At 42.0% G+C, this 20,823-nt stretch overlaps 3 protein-coding genes across 3 annotated transcripts; 1 reads left to right on the forward strand and 2 right to left on the reverse strand.

Annotated features, from left to right (window-relative positions):
• Positions 1–3,212: 3,212 nt before the first annotated feature.
• On the reverse strand, positions 3,213–7,592 carry LOC102706488 (uncharacterized membrane protein At1g16860-like). The gene is made up of 4 exons (XM_040525409.1): positions 6,819–7,592; positions 5,777–5,902; positions 5,425–5,639; positions 3,213–3,781 (listed from the first exon to the last, which is right to left on the reverse strand). The coding sequence occupies exons 1-4, from the start codon at positions 7,476–7,478 to the stop codon at positions 3,589–3,591; spliced, it is 1,194 nt and encodes a 397-aa protein (XP_040381343.1). The 5' UTR covers positions 7,479–7,592; the 3' UTR covers positions 3,213–3,588.
• A 4,127-nt stretch (positions 7,593–11,719) lies between these two features.
• LOC102708254 (serine/threonine/tyrosine-protein kinase HT1) lies at positions 11,720–13,836 on the forward strand. The gene is made up of 3 exons (XM_040525144.1): positions 11,720–12,610; positions 12,711–13,166; positions 13,444–13,836. The coding sequence occupies exons 1-3, from the start codon at positions 12,113–12,115 to the stop codon at positions 13,693–13,695; spliced, it is 1,206 nt and encodes a 401-aa protein (XP_040381078.1). The 5' UTR covers positions 11,720–12,112; the 3' UTR covers positions 13,696–13,836.
• A 23-nt stretch (positions 13,837–13,859) lies between these two features.
• On the reverse strand, positions 13,860–20,340 carry LOC102706766 (GDSL esterase/lipase At4g26790-like). Its single transcript, XM_040525145.1, has 3 exons — positions 19,860–20,340; positions 14,804–15,293; positions 13,860–14,257 (listed from the first exon to the last, which is right to left on the reverse strand). Exons 1-3 carry the CDS (start codon positions 20,256–20,258, stop codon positions 14,064–14,066), a joined length of 1,083 nt encoding a protein of 360 aa, XP_040381079.1. The 5' UTR covers positions 20,259–20,340; the 3' UTR covers positions 13,860–14,063.
• Between the last annotated feature and the right edge of the window lie 483 nt (positions 20,341–20,823).

Raw genomic sequence — 20,823 nt, forward strand, 5'->3', positions numbered from 1 at the left:
CAACTGCACCCTTAAGTTGTAGGAGTTGTCTCTTGACCTAGACCGAAAATTTGGTCTAGTCTTTTTGATCAAAAGACAATTCAATCTTTGAGGATAAGAAACCGAATTTATTGGTGAAAATTTTTGGATGGATAGTTCGATTAACCAATTTCTGATATTATTTATCGGTGAAAAAAGGTTGGGACTTTACGAAATTTGGTTCGGTCTTTCAAATCCTACCCCCGAAATAACGACCGGAGACCGAAAGTACTTCAGTTTTCATGGTTCCATCTCGTTTCTTTCTTGCCTGATCTTTTGTGCCCCGGCACGGCCTAGCCCAGCCCGTGAGGCATGGCCCATTTTAATAATTTCTTGAATTTTCCTGGTGTTTTCCTATAATTCTCAGTATTTTGTCGATTCTTTTCTATGTTTTCTGTATTTTATTATATTCTCAATGCAATAGCTGCCTGCTGGAGTATGAGTTGTCACTGCGAGTGTACTTTCTATGTTCTATCAAAAAATGCGATATAATTTCCAGCTCTCAGTGATCTACTAAAGCAGGAACTGGAGAGGCTTAGGCTTGCCACTTGTGAGAATACAAATTCCAATGAAACATTTTCTATGTTCTTCCATTTTTAAAATTTTTCTATTGTGTTTCTTTACTTTTTTTTTCTTTTTTGTTAGGTTACACCTCTGATGGATCATTTCCGGCCCATGGGCTATTTTCATGCCTAGGCTGGCCCAATATGGCATGTCTCACCATTGGGCCGCACTTGGACTCATGCCATAGCATGTGGGCTAACCTAGCAAGACTCGTGTGTAACAGGCCATGCCTAGCCATGTTTAAGTCGAGCCATACCATGTGACCTATTTGGCTATCTATAACTATTGTTTCCCTGTCAGACTTCACATCTCTGCCTATTCTTTGTTTCATCGAGTCGCTCGTCAAGAGGAATTGACTTGTTTTTCTTTATATATATATTTATATATATATATATACATATATATATATGTATATGACTATTGTGTTCTTATCGCTACTTTGAAGTCCAATTACGATTTTGCCCTTGCTTTTTAGGATTTGTATTTTGTCCATGTTCTCTTAAACGAAGAAGAGATCTATCCCTGGTTTGCAAACTTCATTTTTATCCTACTATTGAGCAGAACTTGTGTATCTATTATGTACATGAAACTTGCAATTATTTTAAACCAAGATTTTCTTTGAAATAATTCAAACCTGAGCTGATTGTTGCCAAAAAATTTTTTTGACAAATTGACAATTTTGATTGATTTCAAATAAAATTTTGACTATTTCGAATAAAAAGCGGCACAACGATGCAACTATTCATTAACTGCTCTACTGGTTGATTCATTACTACTAGTAAGAAGTCAGTCAAACCACCTCGAGCGTGTCATACTTTGGGCGATGGCATTAGGCATAACAACGGCTGACATGCCCTTTTCGTCCAAGAAGAATTAGTATGTTGCAAGACAAACTATCATAGCATTGTAGAAGTAGAGATGTCTAAAAAAAATCATTGCATGCAAAATAAAATGAGATATTACAGTGAGATATTTGAGTAAACCAATTTAGTGTTTTCTATGAAATGACAACAATTGTAAGCTCAATTATGATTGAACCATTCCTTCAACGACCTCTGCACTTAGGATCCAGTTGAAAACGGTAAATGGGTTTAAGCTATTCTGAATCTGCAGTGCTAACATCGATCAGTTGTTAGGCTATGGTTGTTCTCTTGAATAACTGTAAATGAGATGTCTATTGTGACTCAAGCCTTGAATTTGTGTTTTTTGAAAAACATGTCCACTACTTGCGTTATGAGACTGAGTACATATATTTATAAAACTATAATAATCACAGCATGAAAGCAAACAGAGACAGTACCAAGATTGAGTCACATTTTAATATGATCTTTCTTATTATGTCTATGTTTTGTGCTTTGCTTATCTTCTCCATAATTTACTGCTTTGCTAGTGGCTCATAATAGTATTTATTAACATAGACAATATATGATATCTTACTCCTCGGTCATTAAATACTCGTCAACAACCAATCCAATGTGTGGTTGGTTAAGAAAAATTAGAGAACAGACTATGAGACTAAAGTGTATATTTTAGTATTACATGTAAATATGAAATGGTGGTGACAGTCCATCGGCAGTAATGGATAGCTCAAGTTTGTGTTATACATGTGAAGCCTCATCATATTAGTGTGATATATGCGGTTGTTAGAGTAATAGTATATATTACAAGTGAAGCTCTCCTCATGGATAATTTAGTATGTTTCAAGACAAACTATCACATCATTGTAGAAGTAGAGATGTCTAAAAAAAATCATTGCATGCAAAATAAAATGAGATATTATAGTGAGATATTTGAGTAAACCAATTTAGTGTTTTCTATAAAATAACAACAATTGTAAACTCAATTGTGTTTGAACCATTCCTTCGACGACCTCTGCAGTTAGGATTTCTTCTGAATCCGCAGTGCTACCATCGATCAGTTGTGTTGCTGTGGTTGTGCTCTTGGATTACTGGAAATGCGATATCTATTGTGATTTCAATACTGAATTTGTGTTTTTTGAAAAACATGTCCACTACTTGCATTATGAGACTGAATACATACATTTACAAAACTGTAATAATCATGGCATGAAAGCAAACAGAGACAGTACCAAGATTAAGTCATATTTTAATATAATCTTTCTTATTATGTCTATGTTGTGTGATTTGCTTATCTTCTCCATAATTTACTGCCTCACTAAAAATTTAAAACTAGTTAACATAAACAAGACATGATATCTTTCTCCTCGGTCGTTGTAAATACTTGTCAACAACCAATCCAATACGTGGTTGGTTAAGAAAAAGTATAAAACAGACCATGATATTTAAACAAGGTGGTATTTTATTAAAACGATTTAGCTTTTGTAGATGCTTATTTATCAAAATAGCTTAAACATGTCGCTGGGAGGTACATAATTGATTTTAAAACAATTGGTGGGTACCAATAAAGAGAATGGAGAAGGGTGGAGTATGTATAGACATGTCCATCCTGTTGCCTATTTGGTTTCTATTCTTTAAAAAAAATGCATACGCTGCAATTGTGTTTAATCCAAATTTGGTACAATATATGGTACATAGTGGATTAGTGGTTAATGTCTGTCGTTGGTATTCCTTCATATGTGGATAAACTGTGTTTTGTAATCTTCACTCTGTATTATATTTCCTGTTTAGAATGTGAATCCTATACCTAACTCACCAAAAAATGATGGGAGGTATAAGAAGCGAAAGTAACATATTTACATTTCTCATATTATTTAATCATCCTCCTATCACTGAATTATCAAATGAACATGTACGTTTTTAATGGTTGTGCTATATCCTATATGTATCAATTTAATTTACACCGAGTAACTAATATCGGAGGAACTAAAACATCCTCTTTCACTTTCACTATAAAAAACATGAGAAGAACACTAGTAACTTTACTGAGATGCAGAGTAACTAAGTACGAGTGTAGAGACTAGAAAAACCATGGCGGTCAGTCTATGCATGCAGTTTTGCAAAGGAAGCATAGGAAATTCAGAGTTCGTCAGACCATGTACACGTCTTCATCAGGGTCTTCGTCTCCGACCAATATTAACCCCTCGACGAGGACGGGAAACATGCACCTCCTTGGCTGCCAGCCAGTGGTCACCGCGCCGGACGCTGCGTCGATGATGTCGAAGGCGTGGTGCTTCTTCAGGACACCAATCACACTGGCAGTGTCCCCCTCTCTGATAAACCTGCAGCATTTGGTGTGTGATCCCGGCGAACAAATTGCATGATGTGAATGTCAAAGTTGATGGAGTACATCTGTTAGGATTACATTGCAGATATGAAAATGGTGGTGACAGTTCATGTGGCAATAATGCATAGCTCAAGTGGGTGATATGGAGGTGAAGTCTCATCACATTAGTGTGATATATACAGTTGTTAGACCAATAGTATATATTAGAGAAAATCTAAAAAATTTAATTGACAAACGTCTAAGTCTAAGAAATACCATTGACGAATACGAGTTCTAAAAAATGCCATCGTACAAATAAATTTGTCTAAGAAATATCATCATCATTAAGGTTCCATCCATTTCCACCGTTAAAAGCAGTGTTCATACTATAGCACTTAACGAAAAAAAAGTTGACGGAACCCTAACGGCGATGACATTTCTTAGACAAATTCGTTTGTACGATAGCATTTCTTAGAACTCACACTAATCAATGATATTTCTTAGAATTAAGTATTTGTCAATGGCATTTGTTAGATTTTCTCTTATAGAGATTACGATCCCAGCATTGCAAGAGTAGAGATGTCTAACAAAAAATCATTGCATATAAAATAAATTGAGATACTGTAGTAAGATATTTGAGTAAACCAATTTAGTACGTGTTTGGTTGGCTAAATATGACACTTAGTTATTGTATCTATTTGATTTGTGGCCGAAAATGTTTAGGATGGCTGAGGAACAGAACATTCACTGGAGATGTTAAATGATTGTATCTAGTTAAATTGGATAAAGACCTCATCCACCAAGACTAATAGTGATCATTAGTGATTGTTTAGGGATAATTAACATATTTTTCATTAATTATTAATTATAAATTTTAAATTAGTTCTAATTATAAATAATAGATACATTTTGTTGTTAATTTGTATTAATTATGATAAGATCTATGATGAATAATTTATAATAATATTTATTAGTAATTAAATATACTCATTCCATCTGTCCTCATACATCCCATCAAACAAAAAATTTGATTGTATCATCCACCCAACCAAACACAAAACAATCACCTTAAATATGGATAGCCATATCTTATCTCAACTTAAACGCCAACCAAACTATTTTCTATGAAAGGACAAAAATTATTCATTCTTAAATTATAGGTACCAAGCAGATAAGTATTTACTTATCCCATAATATGTTGAATATTTAACTTATATATGAATAATCAAATATATTTATAAGAGAACAAGAAGCTACAATGTCATTATATCTATTTAAATTATGGTTAGAAGAAAAAAAATATAGATATGGATCAGCTAAAAAGACATAAAAGAGAGTTTGGATTTATTAACAAACCACATCAGAAGATTAATGAATTTATTCTTGTTTTTCAATTCTTTTTTAATAAGCATCACTCCCTGACTATATGTTGAATATTTTCTACAAAAGCATATCGGAGTTTTTCAGTTGTCAGCCATAGTTATACAAAAACATATTGCAGTTTATACAGTGTTAATTAGCTAGTTTTGATATAATGAATTAGACTTTTTCATCATTTAAATTTCATCCTATAAATTAAATTAATTCACACCCTTCTGCATCCCCTGATTCACGTCTTTATCTTTTTGTTTCGTTGATGTGTAAATTAATATATCTTACCCTTCTTTCACACGCACAGGGCCGTCGCACGACACGCCATTGCTGTCCATCCAGCTCCTGAGGCTGCTCGACGCACCCTTCTTCTTCTCGCCGTCTAGGCTGATCGTTCTCTCCCTGATCATCACCCAGCTGGTGACCTTGCCACCCTCGCCGGCTCGCACGTAGAACCTCCTCCCGCTGTTCCTGTCGGAGATGTAGAAGTTCGCCGCCCGCGCCTGCATAATCCACAGCGAATTCGCGACATAGAGCCTCACGCGGTCACCGATGAATGAACTGACGGAAAAAATGGTGAACTGATGAACTGACAGAAAAAAAAAATGGTGGTGGTGGGTCTCTGCTAACTTTCGCTCACCTCGGAGTGCCTCGGTTGCCACCGGAAGCAACATCCATGGCGCTCGTGCAGCTGCGTCGTCGCGAAGACGCACCGGGCCGCGTCGTGGAACCGGGCTCCCAGAGGGGTGTGGCCGCAGGTGATTTGCTGCGTGGCACGGTCATCGTTTCAGAAACTTTTGAGCTCAACTTGCTTGGCATATTTAAAATAATTTGCGAATAAAAATTTTTATACGCGGACAAAAGCTAGAAAATAAACTTTGAAAATAAACGAAAGAGATGGGTTGTAATAGTGCGACTGAATAATCTGCGCTACATGTCGGTAGCAGAGCATGTCAACAACCAAAATGCAGAGTAATTTCACCTATATGCACATCATGCAGTACATGCTACGTATATTAGTTCTGACTGAATCAGCCGTTGCTTCAAGATGAATGGTGGTGAGAATTGAGATGTTATTAGCAAGGCAAACGTGGTGAAGCAAAAGTGGTTTGGTACCTTGGCTTGCTCAGGGAAGGTATTGACCACAGCGCATGGGAGTTTTAAGCCCATTTTGACATTGGTTGACATTCTCTGACGCATAGCCAAATGCAAGCAACAATTTGGACCTACGAGTACTATGGATTAAGCTAAGCCAAATACAAGCAACAACACAGCATGCATAATCCGGAACGCCCCATCAGCTGCCAAAACATTCACAGCCTCGTCTTTTCGCTTCTCATCGTGCTTATTAACCAAAATTTAAAACTTTAACCTTAAGTTTTAGGTTGATTTTAGAATTTTTTTCATTGTAGTTTATTTTTTAGATTTGTCTTTTAGAACGGTAAGACCGTTTAACGGTCACTCCCTCAATCGGCAAACGTTTCCAAAGATGAAATTAATTAATAGAACAGGCCGGTTGTTCTATAAAAATATGCGTGTTTTTTTCGAAATGGATGAACAGAGATAGAGAGGTGTGGATGCAGCCACAGATGACAGATTTTAGATTCAGAGAGAGAAAATAAATGGCACAAGCAGAACAGTTGATTTGATTTGATGAGTAAATGGATGACAAGGTTGCTCACCCCGGTGATCTTGACGACCTCGCCGATGGGCATGTCGCTCTGATCGAACACCGTGTCGGGTAACCGCCGGAAGAACCTCTCGGCCTCCGCGTCGCGCCGGCGCACGTTCCAGGCGAACGCCGCCACGACGGCTGCCACCGCGCCGCCCGCCGCCGCGAGCACCTCCCACCGGCGCCACGCCACGAGGAAGAACACGCCGGCGCCGACGCCGGCCGTGGCGGCCACGCTCACCAGCACGTAGCACGCGACCGACACGCCGAGCGTCGCCCTCCCGCGCGCCACGGCCGGCGCGGCCTCCTCCTGCCCCGCGGCGCGCATCCTGCTCGACGCCTTCCTCCACGACCCCGACGGCGCCGGCGACTGCGCCGGGGGCGGCGACGGCCCGACGAGCAGCCCCGAGTGGGACAGCTGCGACAGCGGGCCGGACGCCGGCGACGGCAGGGGCCTGGGCAGCGGCCCCGAGCTCCGGCGCGACGACGCCGGCGACGGCGCCTGCGACAGCGTCGCGCCGATGTCGAACATCCGGCCGAGCTCCCCCGACCTCGACAGATCCCCGCCGGTGTACGGCGGCGTCGCCACCGACCCCGACGACAGCCGCCGCTCCTTCCTCCTGTCCGGCGCCGGCCCGGACACATACATCCCGCTCCCTATCTGGTGCATCCCCGACGGCCCGACCCAATCAAGATCGCAACCAAAAGCGAGCTGAACAAGTGGAATCTCGAACCAGCAAGAGGAGGAAGAAGAAGACTAGTGCTGCTCCTTTAGCTCGCAACGGTGATGTCGTGATCAACTTATCAAGAACAGAGCAGGATGCACTGCACTGTATCTGGGTTTATACGCGCGTGTTGTTGCTTAATTTAATCGCGAATTAATTCGAGGTCGGCTTGACTAAACACCGTCACTAATCCGAAAGATTGCAGACTATTTAGTAGAAGAAGATTAGCTTGGCCATAGTGGCTTTCTCTGCACTTGATTAGTGGAAGCGTGCAGCTAATCAGGTCGTGGCAGAGTAATGCCGACGGAAGTGGCGGTAACTCTGATGAGGCCACTGCTTCCCGCGCTTTTCGCCGGCAATACACGTACGTGGCTCGAACATTACTAGTCTCGAAAATGTTTAAAGCTAAATTTTAAATTTTAAATTTAAATGTATGGCTTCTTTTATCGTGTTTTATTTTTTCGATTCTGCATTGAGAAAATGTATATAAAAAATTTATTTATAAATTATTTTTATTTGTAAATACGCTGTCCGACAATCGCCCGCTACACGTAAAAGAGTCACTATACGGTCAAATTTGAATTTAAAATCTCAGCTGTGGTCACCATAACGTAGGACCCTAGCTATCGATACTTTAACCCTCCAAGCAATTTCATGCAAACACAGCTTAAGATTCTTCCTAACCTTTGACGTCGCATCTAATCTGGATGCTTAACCAAAATAACTAATCCAACTCCATACCAAACAACAGTATATCGCCTGATTTTTTTTTCTCACCATTATCAGTTGCATTGTCACGTGTCTCTCTGATTAATACCAGTTGCTCGTGGAGTGTTTGAGTAGCAGTAGTGCAGTTTTGAAAAAGAGAACTAATCACGGTTTCAATAATCCCCGTGACGATTTGGCTTCTCGATTTCCATGAGACAGCGACACGCAAGCACTCACACGCATTTTAATTTAAAATTAAATTCGAGTACTGATATATATATTCGGCACAAGTGGAGTATGCACGGGATAATGACAGCATTAGCAGTAGCAGCAAAGAGGGTAATTAATTACGGGTAAATAAATAAATCAATTAATTAATACTAATTATTACTCGCGAGCTAATGATCGCGCGTGCGTGACGTGTCACCCGCCGCCCGCCAGGTAAGCCCCCGAGCGTGCCACGTGGCCGGCTCCCGCGCCGTCCGCGTTGGCGACGCGGACTGCGGGGAAGCGGCTGCCGATACTGAGCTGGGCGGGGGATGGGGTTGGAGGGATTGGACACGTGGACGGTTGGGATGAGGGGATGGGCGTGGTGGGCCCGGGGCAATGGGAATGTGACCCTGTGACGGTTTCGTCGTTTTTCGGAGTCACAGGTGATCTGAATTGGGGGCCGGTTTTGTTCCGGCCGAGCCGACTGGCAAAGTGTGATTAGCGACAATGATACCTTGGAAAAAGAGATTCGTGACAATGGCGAATGGCGAAGGTTCAGTTGACAGAGTCATCTTGCTAACCTGTAATCCTATTGTGCATTTGCATTTTAGTCAATTGTTGTTTTCAAAAGTCCTTGTCGAATTTTAGCTCTTACATTTAGATTTTATGATAAGATTTATTTTGACTTGCGTCCAACATAATAAATAGCAGATATTGGGTTGGTAATAAATTTGTGTCTGGGTGACGGATTACGTATACGAGAGACACTATGTTCCAATGGCTAAATCTAGAAATGAGCCACAAATATAGTATATATCAATACTAACATCAATTTTTCTAACTAATTTCAAACTTTAGACTACATATTTAATTAATAATCCATTTCGTAGTGTAAGAATATAAATGATGTAAATAAATATTCCCTATATTTCATATTATAAGATTTTCTAAACTTACGTAGATTCATATGTGTGTTAATAAATCTAAACACATACAAAACATATACATTAAAATATTAATTAATCTAGACAAAGTCAAAAAATCTTATAATATGAAGTGGATGTAGTAAGCTGTAAATATTATATAAAATGGTATAGATAAATTAAGTTCCAAATACATGTATGCTTTAGCACAATAGTGGCCTAGTCTATGACGGACGGTACCATGATCGTTAAGCGTTACAGCGGTTGCTAAACTCCAATATGATGTTATTGGTTCGCTATCTTGTGGCGGTAGTGGTAGAAAACTAGAAATCCGCTACCGCTGTAACCAATGATATGAATACTATTTATTATCTGGCCTAAGCTGTCACATTGACTAGGAACATCAACTGTTTTTCAAATTGAATGCTTGAATACTGACGTATGTTAGTAAGTGTATTCCTACGTTATTAATAGTAGTCTTTGATGATGTTCATAGCCAACCTCAAGATACCCCAATCATAGTGTTTGATGATGCCCCTATAAATAGGGAGTCGAACTTAGAACCTCAGGTGCTACTAAGACCTTATGTAACCACTAAGCTATATGTCTTTTTGCCAACTATTATTTAAATTGCATGCTTGAATATTGACATATGTTAGTAAGAGTATTCCTACGTTATTAATCGTAGTCTCTTTGATGATGTTCATAGCCAACCTCAAGATACCCCAGTCAGTCTTTGATGATGCTCATATGAATAGGGCATGTCTTCGTAGGGATAAATATGTGTGTATGACTACGAGTGTATGTGTATCTGTCAGTCAAAAGACTAAGTCAAAATACTATCGTCATGCATAGTCATGATAGTGTACTCGCCACTTTGTATTTGTACCTAATTCTTTCTTTCATATGGGTGTTAGATACGTATCACAATGTAATAATTTCATATATTATCTATCTATATATATAATATAAATTAATCAACATATAAATCTAAGCACAGTTAAAACGAAACGCCATACTTCCATTTGGGCCTTCATGGGGGACAGAAATGGACTGATACCCCATCACTCGTCACTGTAAGGCCCAGTATGTATTACCATCAGCCCAAACACCGGGCTAGAGGCCCATGAATCTGGGCCTAACAATCAGCCTGCTAGTAAAATATTTTGGCTCCGAAATTTTCCAATAACCACTCCTTTTTCCTTGCTTTTCCGGGAGAGAAATGACGCATCTGCTGATGTCATACAACCGGCGGCGCGGCAGCCACAAAAAAGGCGCTTCCATGAGGCCCAAAGCGCAAAACCACGTCTCCCTCCCACATACAGCCACCAATGCGCTTTCCTAGTGTCAAATGTTCCTTTCAAAACACCACCTTTAATTAATTTTTCCTAATGAAATTTCATCCCCCTTAATTATCCTTCCCACTTCATGTCGTGTCATGTCAAGTGAATCCTTTATCCCTTCTTAGCTGCACTCTTTTACCGACACAATTTTTCTGCACTTTTTTTTCTATAAGAGATATCTACTCGGTCTAGCTGTGTTTTTTGTTGATAGAGAACGGAAGATTATCTGAATTTTTTAGCTATTTAATGGTATAAAATATAGAATTAACTATTATAATTTATAGAGTTAAAAATCTATTTTAGAAACGTAAGATTATGAACTTTTACATAAAAACTTTTTAAGAAAAAGCTCACGCTTAGCAGTTTAGGAGATACGTGAAAAAGTTAACAATAATATATTCAAAGGAACCCAACCTCCATCTTAAATAAGTTTTCTTAGATCTCGACAGACTTCTAGATGCTACTTCAATCAATAATATAATATAGATAAAAACAAGTTATTTTCAAACAAAAATAGTTGCATATACGAAGGTTTGTTTTTAGTGATAAATCTAATAGCAGCACTCTTACATGATTTTTTTATTAGTAACCATAGTTAGACAATTTTTATCAATAACCATAGTTAAAAATGTCTAACTTAGTATCATTCTATAAGTATTTATATTTTAGAACGGACATGAAAATAGTGATTAATCTCATGCACGTCGTTAATTACACGAGCTTCAAAGAAAATGGAATCGATGGTTCTGATACATATGGAGAGGAAGATGATGATGATAACGAGCATCACTGTGGATGCATGTATAGCTGCTGGAAGAAAATAAAGGTGATGCCCTCTGCCCGGATGGATGCATGCATGCCCTTTTCTGAACTGCATCTTCACGAGACATCCTTGAGCATATTTGCAACTTTAATCTTTCTAGCTTATCTCTAGAGTCAACAGCTAACAGCAGCGTCGTCGTCGTCGTTTCAGTTTGCTTCTCAACACTACCAAAGAAGAGGAGGAGGAGGAGGAAGAAGCATCTCCTTTCTTTGCGTGCTTTTCTTTTCTCTCTTTTTGCGCTTTCTTGCCATTTGTGTCCCCAGCCAAAGAAAGCACGAGCTGCTGCTGCGGCTGATAGGTGAGTGGCATCCATGGTGGATTTGGTAGGGTAGGGTAGGGGGATGGGGTTCTAAGCTACGTGTCGGTGTGGTTATACTTTGCTTTGGATTGAGGCGGCGGTATCGATCGATCGATCGGTTGATTCCGGCGTGGTGGTGGTGGTCCGGTGAGCAAGCAATGCGCGCGGCGCGGCGACCGGCCGGCGGCGTGTCTCCGCGCCGTCGACGAGGGTGCCGTCCCGCGGCCTTCGGCATGCTGTGCCTGCTGGTGTTGTGGGTTTCTTGATCGGCTCCATGCTTTCTTGCTTCCGGCTGCCGCGGCCGGGCGGGGAGACGAACCAGGCGACGGCGGCAGCTTCGGCGTTGGCGTCGCCGAGGCGGCCGTCGCTGCCGTTCGCGTCGAGCCTGTTCGCGGGGTCGCCGTCGACGTCCGGGAAGCACCCGTGGCCGCCGGACGCGGACGACATGGAGAAGAAGCGGTGGGACAGCATGGAGTCGTGGTCGATGCTGCTGGACACGGCCATGGGGCCCTCCGGCGAGGGCGGGTCGTCGAGCAGGGACAGCGGGCGGCGGGAGGAGTGGATGGCCGACCTGTCCCAGCTCTTCATCGGCAACAAGTTCGCCTCCGGCGCCAACAGCCGCATCTACCGCGGCATCTACAAGCAGCGCGCCGTCGCCGTCAAGATGGTCCGCATCCCGGAGCGCGACGAGGCCCGCCGCGCCGTCCTCGAGGACCAGTTCAACTCCGAGGTCGCCTTCCTCTCCCGCCTCTACCACCCCAACGTCGTCCAGGTCACACGCATATATACTTCTATCCGTACGTCTCCTTTCTTCTCCGGCGACGGTGGAAAGCTTACACCATAACTGTTCGTACGGGTGTTGAGGCATGCAGTTCATCGCGGCGTGCAAGAAGCCGCCGGTGTACTGCATCATCACGGAGTACATGTCGCAGGGGACGCTGCGGATGTACCTGAACAAGAAGAACCCCTACTCGCTGTCGTCGGAGACGATCCTGAAGCTGGCGCTGGACATCTCCCGGGGCATGGAGTACCTGCACGCGCAGGGGGTGATCCACCGCGACCTCAAGTCGCAGAACCTCCTTCTCAACGACGAGATGCGCGTCAAGGTCGCCGACTTCGGCACCTCCTGCCTGGAGACCCGGTGCCAGGCCACCAAGGGCAACAAGGGCACCTACCGCTGGATGGCGCCGGAGATGACCAAGGAGAAGCCCTACACCCGCAAGGTCGACGTCTACAGCTTCGGCATCGTCCTCTGGGAGCTCACCACCTGCCTCCTCCCCTTCCAGGGCATGACCCCCGTCCAGGCCGCCTACGCCGCCTCCGAGAAGGTCCCTCTCATTCGTTCTTTCATGCCCGAGATTTGTCTCAGTCCAACAAAAAGTACCTCGAGGTACTAAATCGTTTCTGATCATTAGACTTAACAATGACCATTCTGATCAGTTATATCCAATGACGTGAAACGATTTAGTACGGTAAGATACCGATACCTCGAGATACTTTTTATTGGACCAGAGTAAATCTGTGCATGGCCGCCACCGTTACTACGTCCCCTCTTCTTCGTTTCATTTCATCTAGATTTCTTCTTGCTTTCGTTGGGTGGCGCAGAACCTGCGGCCGCCGCTGTCGAGCTCGTGCTCGCCGGTGCTGAACAACCTGATCAAGAGGTGCTGGTCGGCGAACCCGGCGAGGCGGCCGGAGTTCAGCTACATCGTGTCGGTGCTGGAGAAGTACGACCACTGCGTCAAGGAAGGGATGCCGATCATGGCGCACCAGGAGCTCAGGCTCTGGAGCTCCGTCGCCAAGATCTTCAGGATGGGCTGCATCACCAACAACTTGTCCATACCGGTGCACGCTTGATTCGATCAAAATCACCATACATATATGCTACTTTCTACACATGTATGTTGGATTAATCTCTGATTACATAAATACACATGATGCTGTACCTATACATACATTGCACACACCTGTTTGTGCTTTCCATGACAAGTATTTGAATGGCATGAACATTGGACCAAATGTACCTCAAATGTGTAATTTTTTTTTATCTTTCACTTCGAAACCACCCAAAGAATTGATCGATCAGCACATAATTGGAACAGTGTACACGTTAATTAGATCGTCCTCGACGAAACCTATCTACGACGGCGGTCACCTGCACCGTGATCATAGTACATTTTGATCTGAATGTCTGAACATTTGGTACATCCAGCATTGTGCATTCATCAGAGGAGCTCCTTTAAGCATATCTGCAGAGTGGAATTGGCAAAGAAGCGGTTCACCTTCTCCGTCGGATGGAAGGAGTCCCAGAAGAAGTACTTGTCGGCGTCGGGGCATGTCAGGGGGCTCTTCTCGTTGCAGAGATAGCCCATCTCGAACATCCCCGTTGCGCAGCAGCCCTGCTCTACGTTCTCCAGCCCTACCAATTTGCAGTTAAAAAATGTACTTTAGAAATGTGATGCAATAAACTTCTCTGCATAAACTTTTTTGTAAAATAATATATTATTTATATTTAGCAGCTCGGTAAACGTGTAGGGGCAGGTTCAGTTCAGAAAATTAGGGAGGGATAACTGCCTTCTTCTCTTCATATTTTTTCTATTTTTCTTTCTTTTCTCCTTCTTATTTTTATGGGGATCCAGCAGGTAGGGGGCTTGAGCCTCCAGCACCCACGCTGGATCCGCCCCTAGAAACGTGCATGCAAAAACCTAGAATTTCTTTTCAAAAAAATAAATAGCCTAACAAACGCAGCTACCGGTTTGTCACCATTGGATCTAGCTAGGTAAAATGTGCACTGTTAGATCCAACGATCAGAAACGATTTGGTACCGCGAGGTATTTCGAGATACTTTTTATTACTTGTTGTTGGACTAAAATAAAATCTCTTTGTGTAAATTAAATTTTGTCGTACGTGCTACAGTTCTGAACATTTTTTTTTTGTCAGTAGCAAATTCAGCAGCTGAGCTCACCGAGCGTGGAAGGATTGTTGATGAGGTTGAGCATGTCGTCGTAGACGGGGATGTAGGCGAGCTTGAGCCCAGGCAGCGAGCTGCGGAGCTCGGCCATCATGGCGTTCACCTTGACGTTGTAGTCCCGGGCCACCTGGTTGTACTCCTCGATGCAGCCGCCGCGGACGGCGTTGAGCGTTCGCTCCAGCGGCAGGCAGCCGATGGCGCTGAGGCCGGCGAAGGCGACGCGGCGCGCGCCGAGGCGGTAGATGGCGGTGAGGAACTCCGCCGCCTGCGCGACGAGGAAGTCCTCGAACTCGCCGACGGTGAACTGCTTGAACCGGCCCGTGACGAGCAGGAAGTAGTTCTCGAGGAAATCGTTGGTACCGACGCTGACGACGTAGAGCGCGTCGCGGACGACGCGCCGCGCCGCCGCGCGGCCGGCTTGCCGCCGGAGCCGCCGCTGGTACTCCTTGAAGTACTCCACCTCCTTCCACAGCGGGATCACTGCCTTCAAGCAGACAAGAAACGAAATGCGCTTGTCAGGGTCAGAGTTCAGATTCGAGCAGCAACATCTTGGAAAGTTGGAATGCAATGAAGTAAATCATTCTTTACATTTAAAATTGTTTTGGCCGTAGCTCGTTCAGCAAAGGCCAGAATATTATTCGACTGTCTAAAAAAGTTAAATTGTTGAAAGAATTTTTTTTGTGATTCAATAAATTTTGGACAAAGTTCAGCAAAATCTTGAATGCAATGGAACATCTTTAAAAGATAATTAAAATTCTAACCATCAATTATTTCTTTAGTGAATAATTTAAATGCAAAATAAATTATATACATAGACTTTCCTCAAAAGCTATTATCTAATATCATAAATTTATTTAATTTTATAAATTTATTGTAACGAAAATTAGTTATTAAATTTTAGAAGTTTGACTTAATATTATTCTAAATGATAAGTATTTTTTACCGGAGTAGTATTTAATGTAATGACTTTCTGTGTACATCCTTATGAGTGACGATGTTTTTCGCTCGACTAGTTAAATACTCATGCTTTGCTACGGATTTTATGATGTGTTATCAAATTTTCTTATATGAAATAGTCACCTTAATTTGAATTTATATGTAGATATCAATATATATTTAACTGAATTTGATATCAAAAAATTTAAGGCTAAATTAAAAACTATAGTGAGGATAGGTGGTGGTGACAAATTCCACTACTCCTTTTTATAGGAGTATAGATAATAAAAATCAATCTGATGTCTATAATATCAAAACATATATTGGCCCATACATATACCAGCAAGGACGGATCCAGCCTGGGTTATAGGAATTAAGCCCCATACCCGCTGGATCATGCCGCCAATCTTGTAGCACTCTACTTTTGAAATTATCCAAAAATATAATGCAAAGAAAAAAGAAAGTCCTTGCAACTTCATTCAGAAAAGATCCTGCTTTCCAAATGCGGTTAGTGAATGAAAGATTCTCTCTCCAAATGCAGTCAGCGTATGAAAGATTCTTAGGTGGTGTTTAGTTACCAAAATATTTTGGCAAAAACATAACGTTTGATCAGATGTTGGAAGGGGTTTTTGGATACGAATGAAAAAATAAATTTCACGGCTAGCCTATAAACCGCGAGACGAAACTTTTGAGTCTAATTAATACGTCATTAGCACATGTTGGTTACTATAGCACTTATGGCTAATCATGGACTAATTAGGCTCAAAAGATTCGTTTCAAGATTTCTTCCATAACTGTGCAATTAGTTTTTTGATTCATCTATGTTTAATGCTTTATTTAGGTGTCCAAAAATTTGATGTGATGTTTTTGAAAAAAAATTTAAAAACTAAACAAGGCCTTAATCCAAATGCGGTCGGTGAATGGAAGATTATCAAGGAAGCCTGAACACTGAACAATGGTGCCAGTCTTTCTGAGCACCACAGTAGTAGTAGATGCAATGATTGTTAGTTAGTTCCAAAAATTTTCCAAAAACATTACATTGAATCTTTGAACATTTAAATAGAGTATTAAATATGGATAAAAAATAAAAACTAATTGTACAGTTATGGGAGAAATCGTAAGACAAATTGTTTAGGCTAATTAGTCCATGATTAGTCATAAGTGTCATAGTAACCCACATATGCTAATGACGGATTAATTAGGCTCAAAAATTCATCTCAAGGTTTCTAGACGAGCTGTGAAATTTGTTTTTTTACTCGTGTTCGAAAACCATTCTGACTCAACGTTCGATATGACCCTTTTGTCAAAATTTTTGCCAACTAAACAAGGCATGAATTTGTACATTCTCCCATTCAATTGGCAGGCTATTTTCCTGTGGTTGGTAGATCCTGGCCCAGGATTGGTGACAGCAGAGAGCAATTAACTTTCTACTGGTCTTCTCAATTACTCCCACACAAGAACACTTCTTCCGTGCCAGTCGTCGACGGCCAATCAAATTTTATTAGGAAGGGAGAGAGGCAGTAATTCTAAATGAATTAGCTGTGCACCATCTTAAATAAGAGTAATTTTACAGTCATGGAGAAGATATCATGAGGTATCAAAATTTAAATGTATCTTTTGATACCTACGCATTATAAAATATCAAATTTTACACTAAAATTTTGGTATTTCTCGGTATCTATTCAAGTACTATAAAATTGCTCCTTAGATAAATAGAGCAGCCAACAACTGTCCTCAGCTTAGCAATTGTGCCTACCATAAATGTGTGTCTCTTGAGCACATTAATTTCTTTTTCAGGGAGGCACATGAACATTAACAGGTGAAGGAAATGAAAAGGGGGAAAAGGTGAGAAGGAAAGAAGAAGCACATTCAAACAAAGTTACTCACTAGGTTCAGAAAAATGTGATGGTTTGAGTCATCACACAAAAGTGATACTGGGAAGATTTCTCACGAAGACTGTATCACCATGATTCCTATGCTCTGAACATGAGCAGCTGCTATAGACCTGGACGCAGAGTACAGGGAAGAACACAGTAGTGATAGTTGTACCGGTTGTTGAACCAACCAACCGTTCTTACTTCTACTAACTCTCAAAAACACCAGAGTTCCTGTAGAGTTGTAGCAGGCATGTGCACATACAGCGATTTGCAAGCACTAAATGCAGAAGGTTTTAATGCCTCTACAGTTGGCGCCTCTTCGCTGACCACTAATCCACAACAAAGACACCCCTAATCCTGAATCTACACTCATCCAACTGTAATCTTCGCCACATCTAATCAGGTTCTCGGAAGAACATTATTTGTGCAAATCAGGCTAAAACTGCCATCAGCTCCCGGATTGCAGGAGACACACTGCAGATATAGTATTACAGTTCAGAGTTTAGTCTTTTCGCACTCCATTTTCTACGGAACGAGATCCTCCAGAGACGTTAGTGTTGTCACTCTGATTTTACGTTAGAGGATCTGTTTCCGTTTTCTACCATGTCCTGCTAGCCATGGTAAAAACTGAAAAAGAAAAGAGCAACAGTTTGGCTGGTTGTTTGCTTTGCTTTGCCATATGCGACACTGCACATAGCTCACGGGATCTCCTTCTGCTACCTGACTACTCCCCGTGCCATCTCGCAACGCCGGAAAACGCCATGGCTGCAAAGCTCTTGCCACTGTCAGATGTACCTCCAAAAAGACCATGTCGTGATGACTGATGACAGTACATGCCCCCCCTCTCCACTGACTCGGCGAAAATGGCTGAGATGCACATACTAGTTGGTGGCCATTTCTTCGGATGGAAGAATACACAGGTTGATACTGATAATTCAATGGGAGATGAAGATGAATTGAAGGGGCACGTAAAAATGAGTGCTCCCTCTGTTTCCATTTCGTAGTATAAGACATATATATTGTTTAGATGTTTAGATTTATTAGTATTTATATTTCGATAAATACATTTTATGTTATAACGTTTTATATTATAAAAAGAGGTATTAGATGCTATCTTGAGGTGATCACTCCCAATTCGTTAGGATTAATAAGAAACAATTAAGGCTGTGTTTGGAGGATATTGTGCCTCTATTCTCGTGTCGTTTGTGATTCAATTCGATGGGGGTGCCGCTAATGAATAATGCCCCCCACTATGCCTGGATGTACAGTGCAATCGTGTGCAGTGAACAGTGCCCCGCATTTCAGTTTTCTCCGACTAAATATTGCAATTCCAGTTCAAATTCGGCTGAATTATCAAGCCAGTGTTGATTTTGGTTAAATTCCAATCAAAACTGTATACCGTGGTCAAATATTAACTTGAACTAGGTATATGCTTTTTGACGAAAACAGATCGAAAGCAGCGAAATGTCCAGGTTTTGACTTGGGACGAGAGTAGATTTCGAGTGTAATTTCGAATTGTTTTCAAAATTTCAAATTTAAGATAGTAAAACCCAACCAATATTTGATCAAACTTTGACAGAAAGGTCTTTTTACCCTCCTTAAAAAGTACATTCTCGAGGTACCAAGAATTCTAGTGTAAATCTTTTATATCTCAAAGTAGGCACCATCACCTTTACACTAAAAAGAATAGTAACTTAAGGTATTTTTTTTTAAGGATGGTAAAAAATCTCTTGATAGAAAGTATCATATATCAACTGTCTAGGGTCGTGTTCGGCCAGAAGGCTAAGTTATCTAAACTCTCTTATTTTTCGCACGCATGCTTCTCGAATTACTAAACGACGTATTTTTTTAAAAAATTATATAGAAAAGTTGTTTTAAAAAATCATATAAATCTATTTTATATTTTTAATAATTAATTAATTATATATTAATCTATTACTATATTTTTCACGCCGGATAAATTACCCTCCCCACACCCACTCCAAACGCGGCCTAGGGATAACAACAAATATTTTGAATGAAGTGCCCACAGGATTACGGGAGAGAAAAACGAAAACGTGACACCTGTCCTATGGTACCGTTACTACCAGTCACATGACCAAATTCTTCAATTCTCACAGCCCGGTAAAAAAACGCGTAATTAGCGTTAGATTTTTTTTTACGGTTTAGTAATTACTGCTGCGCGTGTGTGAGAGAGTGAGAAGATTATTGCAACGGGGTGGCCGGCCGTGGCGTACCAGGACGCCGGCGGTGGCGTTGTCGAGGCCGGTGCCGGCGGAGGCGAAGCAGACGCCGCGGGCGAAGTCCTGGATGCCGTAGGCCGGGTCGAGGTAGGCCGGCACGAGCGGCGGCAGGCCGAGCGCCTCGGAGATGAAGTCCGGCGGCAGCCTGCCGTTGCAGAACCGGCCCGTGGCGGCGCCGATGTCGCGCCCGTACGGCGGGAAGTTGCTCTTCAACGCCGTCGCGATCACGTTGTTGTTGCCGGTGTCCACCGTCGAGTCCCCGAACACGATCACCGCCGGCACCTTCGCCGCCGCGGGGGGCAGCCACGCCTCGCGGGCCTCGGCGCCGCAAAACACGGCCGTAGCAACAACGAGAACCGCGAGCGCCGCCGCCGCCATCGTCGTCGACGGCATTGCCCCTCTGACGCGCGGGAAGCGTGCGTGCGTATGGTGTGGTGTGGCGTGGGCGTACGTACTCGCGGTGGTGGGAAGAGGCGACGAGGCCACCATTAAATACAGAGGCGGCGAGCGAGGACGAGCGAGAGTGACCACAATTTTAGTGCACCAGAGTATTGTAAGCCGACTAAATGCTAAGCTAGAGTAGAGAAAGGAGAAGTAAGTTTTAAGCTTAAAGTCGGTTCGGACACATAAGAGCCAAGAAACTTTAAGTAAATTATGTATTAATAATAAAAAGCTAACTACTTAATGGATGAGTTGAGCTGAGAGAAGACTCTAAAGAGTCTTAAAGCCGGTTTGCACACTATAATTTTAACCTTGCTTTTATTGTCACTAATATATAGGTTTACGTGTCAGTGATTGATTATAACAATACTAATTGCTAATATAATGCCAGAGGATCCAAAACCAAAAAAGTCACCCAGACAAAGAGGGTGATGTACGCGTACACTGTATAGTAGAGTGGTTGCTACATTGTGATGCTAACTGACTGAGGTGGCTTTCAAGGTTGCATCAAGGGGCG

Source organism: Oryza brachyantha, chromosome 6 (genome assembly GCF_000231095.2).
Source record: "Oryza brachyantha chromosome 6, ObraRS2, whole genome shotgun sequence".
Classification (NCBI taxonomy): Eukaryota; Viridiplantae; Streptophyta; class Magnoliopsida; order Poales; family Poaceae; genus Oryza; species Oryza brachyantha.